The sequence below is a fragment of the Pygoscelis adeliae genome, unplaced genomic scaffold (assembly GCF_000699105.1).
Source record: "Pygoscelis adeliae isolate BGI_AS28 unplaced genomic scaffold, ASM69910v1 Scaffold174, whole genome shotgun sequence".
Taxonomy (NCBI): Eukaryota; Metazoa; Chordata; class Aves; order Sphenisciformes; family Spheniscidae; genus Pygoscelis; species Pygoscelis adeliae.
In genome coordinates, this window is record NW_008824676.1 from 2,578,041 (window position 1) to 2,588,135 (window position 10,095).

General features: G+C 49.8%; 1 protein-coding gene across 1 annotated transcript in view; it reads left to right on the plus strand.

The window, feature by feature from the left end:
* Positions 1-5,946: 5,946 nt before the first annotated feature.
* Positions 5,947-10,095, plus strand: part of MEX3C (mex-3 RNA binding family member C) — a 21,900-nt gene continuing 17,751 nt past the window's right edge. The window contains exon 1 of the mRNA XM_009323120.1: positions 5,947-6,058. Coding sequence (XP_009321395.1) covers positions 5,947-6,058 — 112 coding nt within the window. The remainder of the gene's footprint in view (positions 6,059-10,095) is intronic.

Below are 10,095 nucleotides of genomic sequence, written 5' to 3' on the forward strand. Positions count from 1 at the left end.
TTTCCTTTTGTTGTGTAGATACTCAACCTCTCCTCTGCCCTAGCTTTATCCACGCCAGGTCCACGAAGCATCGTGGCAGCTTCTGGACCACATGTGGGAAGAAAAATGAATGTGAAGTGTGTGTTCAACCACGGGGCGCTTCCCTTCTGCCGCACACCCTTATCACCGGCACAGCTCACCCTGCTTTTATTTGCTCGGAAGGCACTGCTTTCAAAGCTACCGGAGCTGCTTTGGCTTCTGCTCCATGCGCTCCTCCCTGTAGGAGCATCGCAGCGGGGCGGCAGCCGGCAGAGCTGGTCCCTTGGCGTCACGGTGCGATGGGATCCGCTGCCCGTGGAGGATGCTCCGGCGGCGTAAGGACCGAGCAGGTTCTCGCCTGGCGCAGGCCATCTCCAACGCACGGTGTTTCGCGCCCCGGCTGGCCGGAGGCCATGCCTGCAATCCACAGCAAAAACTGAATTACATAAACTTAAATTCCTGGCATGACTAGGCTGCCTTGCAAACCCCGCTGTCCTGAAAGCTGAAACAATTAGTATACTGTTTATTCATAAGATTAGACCCAGTGAGGTGTAAAACAGCAGCGGTAGTGTCAAGCACAAGGCATTATTTCACTGCCACAAAACAGACACAAGCCCGGGCTCCTGGCTGGGTCTCCAGCAATGCTTTTTCACTCACCTGGAATGAAGGAGCTCACTGTCTTTTTTTTTTTTTTTTCAGACACACAGGGATAAATCCTTGGCTTTAGGAAGGGAACGGGGCGGTCCATCCTCCACAAAGCCTTCCACTGGCAATGGATTTGAAGAAATATTTCCCTTTTATAACCCCATTAAAACTCCCTCCTTATGCAACAAGATCATTATGGAACTGGTACAAGAGAAAGGATTATAAGAAGAATTACATATGTAGAGTCTGTAGCTGGCACAGCCCCGCTACACAGCTGACAAAACTGTTGATTCTGGGCCGATCCGGTTATTTATATTCACAGTACACACGGTGAACTCCCACTCCCCGGCAAGCCAGGTGGTACAGAGCTTTCCTTGGCTTCCCAGGTCACTGCTGGCAGGCCACCCCACTGCTCTGTTTTACTCTAACGATGAGAATTATGTTTCCATAATGCCCAAGAATAAATCAAAAGGTCAAATAATACAGCCAGTATCAGTCATTTCTCAGCTTTCAGGTTAAGGAAGCCAATTAGATCAACCAACCTCATCTCCCGTTCCCCGTAATGCACCCAGTTCCTCCCTGATTACGTTGCAGTGACTGATTCTTGCCAGGCTGAGCTGGCTTTATTCTCCAGAAACTGAACTTTTGGGTACTATGGGCAAAGAAGATGGGCTGAAGTGCCAGCAGTGCCAGAGCGCTGCACCGGCAAGGACGTCGCTGCACGAGCTATGGCTGGGGGACCGGATCCGGCCCCCTGCGCCACATCTTGCAGAAGGCAGCAAAAAGTCCCTTCCGATCTGATTTGGGAAAAACCTTTGTTCTGATCCCATATTTTATATGGGATTGACCCAGGTCATGGGTCAATATAGCAGCTGGGGGGTCAGAAACGATACCCAAAAGCTTCTCTGCTTTGCCAGCACGTTAGCATCTCCAGAAGACATCACCACCCCGGGGGAACAGGCTTCTGTACACAACCACGGGGCCCTGCCGGGCCCCATCTCCAGCTGCAACCAGCCTCGGATGCCTCCAGAAAAAACAAAACGGGAAAACAAACTCATAAACCAAACCCAGCAAATACCCACTGATTGTGCCCTGGGGGGAAAAAGTCCTCCCTGACCCTCACAGGCTGCTGGCTGGAGCCCAAAATATCACAATTGATCGTAGTAACTGTCAAGCCAGATGATCATAATAGTCTCTTCTGACCTCAGAAATCTATTAAATATATTAGATAACAGCTGTTTCCATGCCAGGTGATGTCCAGACAACATCACTGCCCCAGGTCATTTGGATGGCGAAGCAAATCGCCTAAGGTCACCGTCCCTGCTGGAAGCCGCGCTTGGATGCTCGGCCGCCTGAAGGCAGAGAAAACCATTTTCTCTTCCTCAGTTGGCACCGATGTTGTCTCAGAGCCCCAAGAAGTCTCCAAAACAGGTGTTTTGATCAGTGCTGTGTGCTTAAATATATAGTCATCCCTATATTCTGTATCAGGATATCTTCTACATCATTTACATGGTAGACTAAAACAAAGCTTGGGATCAATTAGAGTACCTGAAAAATATTCTTACTGGTGGAGTATATTAGTCTGTTCAGGCTACATAGAAGGTGGGGGCAGTGTTGTTAATCAAGCGCTTAAAATAGGCTCAGCACTGTACAAACATGCAGGGCTGAGCTAAAACTCCACCTGAGCCATTCTTACCAAAATGGGGTTTGGCTCAGCACAGCCTGCAAGGAAGAGTCTCAGAAAAGTGGCTCCAACACAACCTGGTGGATTTTGGCTGAAAAATCAAAACCTAGGGTTTTTTTAACATGTACCACCACCTGTTTAAGCCAGAATTGTTCTGGAGATTGGCTGAAACATCATGGAAAAAGATATCTGTCTGTCCTCCTGACCCCCCCACACCCAGGCAGGCTACGTTAAGTGATGTGACTGTGGTTCTTTCACTTAAAAACCAAGCAAATGCCCAGGCTGTGCATCTCCAGGACATCAGCGGGCCCAGCGACAAAAAAACCTGCTTCTTTTCCTATCATGCCGAGGGTGAGAAAAGGAGAGAGAGGCATCCCGCTGTCCCTGCAGAGAGATGCTGCTGCCCGCACCCGCTGCCAGCCCGCGCGGCAGGGATGCAGGCAGTCGTCACCCCGCGCTGGAGCAGCCTCCCATAGTCACCAGTAGTGCTGCTGCTTTCCTTTCTGGGCAACAGTTCACTTCAAGTCATCTTTCTTATTCACCATTTTACGAGTGCTTGCAGGGATGCACGTGTGTTTGCATGGCTACCTGGCAAAGAGCATTTTTTTTTCCATGGAAATACCTGCATTCAAACATGCTTATCGCTTGCTACGCCTTAATAAACCCTATGAAACCTTTACCTGTCCGATACAGGAAAGGAAGCAATCCCAGGTGACAGAAATCATACCTACGACGAATAATCAACCTTAATAATCCACACACTTCATCAACGGATATTAATTTGTATATAAATAGATATTCAGGCAAAAAAAAATTAAGGATCTGCTGTTTATAAAAAAATCAACCCGCTGTGGAGACACACGCGCTCACAAAAAACAGGCCCGATTTTTCAACAGGTCCAAATGAGATGATGAGATGAAATGGTGCCAGCTGACTTACACATTGTAAACATTTTACCTCTGTTTTTCCACTTGAAATCAATTGCAGGCTCCGATGTTACATAATTTCTTTGCTTTTTATTTCTTTCCTTGCTTGGCTCTTTCAATACAGTTTTGGTGCTACAGCCTTGCAGAAGAAAACCTGCAAGCTGAAGAATATGAAGCTATTTCAGCTCTTTCTTTGCTACAAGAAACCATCTGCCTCCCAGGCATAATCCCAGTCTACACTTGGTAGGAAACCAGTCTGGTTGCTGGCCGTGTAACTGGATCCACACGGAGAGGTGTTTGGCCAAGTGGTTTTCATGTTTATACCAACAGCCAGCCAGAATTATGCTTCTCTTTCCAGCGGAGCGGGTCTGGCTTTCGACCAGGGTATTTTTAATCAGGTCACTCATTAGCATTTCCTCGGGTACCTGCTACCTGCAGCTTTGGTCTCAAAAACGCAGAAGCCACGCTGAGTTTAAAGTCTTTCCCAAATGCTCCAAAGAGCTCACCCCTCCTCATACCCACACAAGATCTCTGAGAAGGCAAAACCTCCCTGAAATTCTGCCTCTTTTCTGAAAGAAGTGGGTAGGAACGGTTTTCTCACCCTACAGGCTTCACAGCTCCTTTAAGTTCACGCAGTCCCTGAACCTTCGCTGCCGAAAAGGTGTTGGAAAAGTCTGTAACCCGCATCCCTCCTCTGCTTTGCCCATAGGTACCGGGTAGCATCATTCAACCCCCAAATTTTCAGACGTGCTCCTTTGTGTTTCCTCCAACACCGACTCCAAACGACTCCCTGGGTCCTCTGCACCCCTCTTCTGGGACGCCCTGAAGGGGGGTGATGCTCAGAGCGTCGCGTGCTGGGGGCATCGCCTCTCGCCCCAGCGGGCTCCCATTGCCCCCCAGAGCTCCGCGTATCCACATGGACAGAAACACTCACACAAACACAAAACAGCACCAACGGCTTCATCCTGTTCTCCTCTCTGGCTGAGCAGGATAAAGGCTCATTAGTGGGAAAGATATACATACATATACAATACACGTATATCTTCACCATCTAGGCTGCCTTGGTGTCTGCTAGCGATCCCACGCTGGCTGGCATACCCACGCTCATGCCCTCGACCCGTGGTCCCGCTGCAGTCCTGGCACTCAGACCCTCGTACACACAGAAGAGAGTCCCTCACCCAGGAAATAATTCGAAGTGGGTTTTAATGAGCGCACAGGACAGACCGAACTGCTCACGTGCAGGGCACAGCCAAGGGTGCCGACCAGCAACCTGTTACACACAACCAGCCCTTTTCAGCCTATTTTCCCACCCTTGTTCCCCTGCAAAACACCTTGATCCCTGCCTTTGCTTCCTCCTCTAAACATCCCACAATAAGTCTTGCGCAATCCTAAAATGCTCTTCCCTCATGTGTCCCGTAGCCCTAGGCAGTGACCTCCCCCAGTCCAAAAGATGCTCCGGAGAGCAGCTCCGTGGAGGCATCATTCGGGCTCCCCCGCCTGCCACCCCTCCTCTGCGCGTGCAGGGGAGGCTCCTATGGCACAGCCCAGGAGCAACCCCCCGCCGGGGTCCGGCTGCTGGGTGCGACAGTCACACCAAGAAGGAATTGCATTTTCATCCCGGGTCTCCACGCCACGACGGCAGGATCGGAATGAGGTGACACCGGCTTTGTAGTCCTTCCAAGCCTTTGATGAGGATGCGATCAGTGTTGGGCTGCTCGAAGCACACCTGGCAGCCCCGAGATGTTAGCTTCCCCTTCCTTTCCTACGCCGCAGAAATGTTTGCAGCCTCCGGCCATCTCCTCCTCCTGCTAGTGAGATCTTGCTCTTGGCAGCCGGTGGGACCGGGGCTTTCTAACCCGAGTGTCCTCCTGCTGCCGCCTGCCCTATGTGCGTGCTGCAGCGCTACCGAGAAAACGACCACCGGACTAGAGGAACGAAGGGGAAAAAATGAAGAAATCTGAAAAAAGCATCGAGAATTTGGGAGAAGGGAGCAGGGAACTGTTTGTGAAGAGCAGCCAGAGACGGCACGTCGGGGCAGGAGGTAAGAAAGTTAATAAATCCAGTCGAAAAGCAAAGTTCAGCTACACAGACACGGGATGGATTTTTATGCTCTACAGAAATTGGAGAAGAAACCTCTTTTCCCCCAGGAGTCACTTCTCATGGCTAGGAGCCCTCGGGCACCCTGAGCACTGGTTTCAGGGAGGCAGGTACAAGGTTAATGCTGAAAACAGCAAAATTGTTAGCAGGGCAAATAACATACCTCAGTAAGGAGATGAACAACATCTGGGCAGATGTCACCGAGGTTAACCTTCATCTTTGGGAAAGCAAAATCCTGACTTAGGGGCTGGCACTAATGGATTTAGATCCAAGAGATTTTCTTAAGTAAAAGCTTCTGGATGGGAATTAGTTTGATGCTTGAAAAATTGGTGGGTCTTAATAATGGAGGTGAAGGAAATGTTGCAGTGAGAGATCAAAGGGTACTTTGATTCCACTTCTACCTGGTGACTTAGGATGGACAGAAAGAAAATCACTATTCAGTAAATGGAAAGCAAACCATTTTGACACACCCTGACAGCCCAGCTCTAACATTTGGTATGCAATCTGGAAACAACACAAGAAAAATACTGTCTACAAGTCACCACGATATCCAGAGACATTTCCAGAGAACTGGAAATGCGGCCACCCCGAAGCCTTCAGCCAGTGCAAAAAGCTCTAGGCAACACTAGTGCAGAGACTTGGGCGAAATACATGACGGGCAGAGCGCAGAGGAGGGAAGGAGAGCAAGGTAATGGTCTGGAGAACATCCACTGCTGCGCAACCAACGCTCAGCCTAATAATAGCCTTTGCTTATTCTTCGTGTGCTCCTCATTTGTTTCCCAACCAACAGCGATGGGCAGAACTGGATGAAATCATGGGAACTTTGACAGAGTTCATCGGAAAAAAAGGAGCTTTCAGGCCATCAAATCCAATCGCAGAACTTCACCCAGTTACCACGGCTGTAACCTAGTAACTCATGTATAAATATCTTATAGAGATCCGTTATTCTTCATTTCAGGTCATCGAAAGCTGAAGACTCTACTGCTCCCCTTTAGTCTCATATTTAATCCTCTTGTCAATGCTTTTGCAAATGCTGCCAAAATAAATTTTCATTTATTGATCAGCTTTAGAGGGCTTCAAAAGCTACGGCCAAATAGTAGCGCTTGTCTGCAGAAGACAACGTGACTGCCATTTACTCCACTTAAGAACAAGTCTTTAAAGTCACAAAGAAATACTATATGTAATGTACAGTTATGGTCCAGTTTCACTTCTTCCAACACAAAACAAGAGTTTCCTGCCAAGGAGGGGACACGCCGCTGGCTCAGAAGGAGGATGGGGAGAGGAGGGAGCAGGGGGAACGGCTGAACAGGTTCCTCTGGCTACCACCAAACCAGGGCACCCAGAAACACTCTCCAGCTCCTCGGTTTGGGCGAACGCCCCGGCTGCCTTGTGATGTTATTTCAGAGCAAGACCTACGAATGCATCAACTAGATCTTTTTCCCTGCCCACTCCCCGCAGCGCTCCCCTTCCCACGGGAAGAAAACCCGGGGGAACAGGCCAAAGGGAGCTGCCGTGCACTGCAACGTGTCTGGACAACGCAGAAATCAGCACCGTAGGGCATACCATGGAAAAAAACCCACCACGACAAGGGAGCCTCTCGTTTCTCTTCCTTCCTCGTAAGGAAATCGTCCTGTCTTGCCCTGCTTGTCCCCCCGCACTGTTGGACACCTCCCAAGCACCTGCAGGGAGTGTTTGAAAATACGTGGAAACCCCAGAAGCCCCCCAGAAAAGGTCCCTGCAGGTGTCCTTACTATCAGCACGTTAATGCACAGGGCTGGAGGAAGAGGCATCCCTTTGACGCTCCGAGATCTGCAGCTCAAGGCAAGCTGAAGAGCAGAGTTCTGCTCACGTGGACCTGAAACCCCTGCCCTTCCCACCCAGGGAAACATAAGAAAAACACATTTATGTCGCCGTTCCCTTCCTTTCACATTACCTCTCTGCTTCACAAAGAATTTTTTTTTTTTATTAAATCCGAAGTCACCTAGAGCAGACAACGCCAGGAATGGAGGATTTTATGTGGCACGGGAGAGGAGTTCCAGGCTCCAGCCACGAGGTCACCTTGGGACAGCAGGTCACCCAAGGCTGGGTGCACCCCCAAACCCCACAACCCTACGCCTGTACATACTTGTGCCTAAGTACAAGTGGGAGAGTTCCCACGGAGCCTGACTTTAGATTTTAAAATGAATGCTACGGAACACCAAATTTAATCTATAATGAAATAGCAGAGGGAAGCATTTGAATTTGAGTGGTATTTATTAAGAAAAGCATAAGTGGTGGCACTGCACAGCATGTTCCACACAGTATAAAGGTCCAACTGAGCCTTTCTCTACATCTGAGTTTATCAAGAAAGGGAAAAGAAAAAAAAAAAAAGGCAGCAAGAACACAAAAGCCTGTGTGAGCCTTATCAACAGCCTGGGGAGGATTCATCCCTGCAGCACTCTCTCTATGCTCTCTCTTCCTCAAACCTACTTTCACCTCCCTCACAGCACAAGAATCCCTTCTTAACATAATTAGCACTTTTAATATATGGATTGTTTCAAGCCAATTACAGCCGTCCATTATAGGCGGTTTCACGAAGCTGCACTTATAATTCCAGTAATTTACGCTTGGAAACAAAGATATATAAAGGGAAAAGGTTACTGGAGGTTCTCAAAATAATTAAGAGCTTTGGTTATTAGTGACGCTTTTGAAATACAACCTGAAGTCTAACAGTGGTGTCGGGAAAGTCTTTGCTGAGTATTTGCGTAGGCTAATGGAGCATATGTGAGCAGGGGGAGTAAAAGCCTCTCTCACTGCAGCCAGGGTTTCTGGCTGTTACCTTTGACCCGAGGTAAGAATGATGTTTTCAGCCCCCATTGCTCAAAAACTGTTTCCAAGAACACTTTTTGTCTTGACCACGGGCTCCGGCAGGCAATTATCTAATCCTCGTTTCTACAAGTATTTTCCACAAGTAGAAATAGGGGCTATTGTGTTCATTTATCTATTTACGAGTTGAAAAGGGGAAACGAAGGCCCCCGCTCGTCTGGAGCCCAGTGCGGGTGCTGTGCCCCCAGCACGGTGACCTAGAGAGCACCTCCACGAAGGTCCAGGAGTTCTGCTCGGCTCTGACCTGGAAGGAGGACCTCTGAGGACAAGTGTCAGCTCCCACTGATGGAGCGGTCGCAGCAAGGCAATTTGGACATCGGTCTCGCTGTGAGCAGCATCCACCCAGGTGCCAATTAACACCCCCGGTGACTGCAATGACGTGGACATCTGGCTGCTGAGAACAACACGCGCTGAGTCCCACTGCTGCTGTCTGGAGAGCTTTTCCTCTAGTTCAGACCTCGTTTCTTTTCAAAAGTCTTCCACCCCGGCACCCTACGGGCTTTGCCACGCTTGCCAGATCTTCTCCTGGACCTATCAGCCACCTGCGGCACAGTAAATCATGCTCCTCCCTTGGAAATCTCCCCTTCCCTTGCTGACGGTGCACGGGCTGATCCTTCTACTGCAGACCTCTGCCGTTCTACCCCAGCTAAAGATCTGCCGTCCCTCTCGCATCTCGTGGTTGTCTGCCAGTTCCCAGCTATGTGGTGAATACAGAACTTTTCATCTCTTTTGGCTGAGGGAACTGCGGTTGTTTAGCCTGGAGAAAAGGAGGCTGAGGGGAGACCTCATCGCGCTCTACAACCACCAGAAAGGAGGCTGTAGCGAGGTGGGGGTCGGTCTCTTCTCCCAAGTAACTGGCGATAGGACGAGAGGAAACGGCCTCAAGTTGCGCCAGGGGAGGTTTAGATTGGCCATGAGGAATAATTTCTTTACTGAAAGAGTGGTTAAACATTGGAACAGGCTGCCCAGGGCAGTGGTTGAGTCACCATCCCTGGAAGTATTTAAAAGGCGTGTAGATGAGGCGCTTAGGGACATGGTTTAGTGGGCATGGTGGTGTTGGGTTGACGGTTGGACTCGATGATCTTAGAGGTCTTTTCCAACCTTAATGATGCTACGATTCTGTGATCTCTCCCAGCTCATGCTCCAACCCCGATGTCTCCCTTTGCCAGCACTGGGAACGACACTGGCATCTCTGACCTAGACTTGGACTTTTCCCCAGAACCTTTTCTCAGCATAACATCTTCAGGAAGCAGCTACCCAACCCCAAGTCTCGCTCCGACGTTCGTATTTCAACCATTTGCACGTGGCTTTCCTTGACTATATCAAGAACAACCCTGCTCCACTCACACCGACCCTGAGGGCCGCTGTTGAAGACCCTTTTCTAGTCTGTTTTTGTGGAGGACCATGCCACCCTCTGCTTTGTGTTCCTCCCCTGCACGTGGAACAGGAGCTAGTGGTCTTCACTCCCCGCTCATCACTTCACTTCAGAGTCAAGAGGTCCCTTCTCGCTTCGGACTCCTCATGACAGCGCAGTCACATTCTCAGACAAAGTCTCTTCACGTTGTGCCTGAAAATTTTCACCTGTGACTTGAACAAACGTACACTAAGGGGCCCGACATGAAAAATTGCACAGCTCCGACTCGTTCCTGCACCAGAAAGCCTTCACCTCAGGCGGGGAAGCTCACCACGAAATATGAGGGGAAGGAGGGCATCCCACCAAAGGCTTCTGGGGTTTTTTTATCTTTTCGGGGGGGGCTCACGCCGTTTCACCAGGGTGGGTGAATTCAAACCCGGGACGACCAGGCTGGCTCTCCTCACAGATCCCCCGCCCCCGAGGACCTGAGGCCGAGGGCCCCGGCG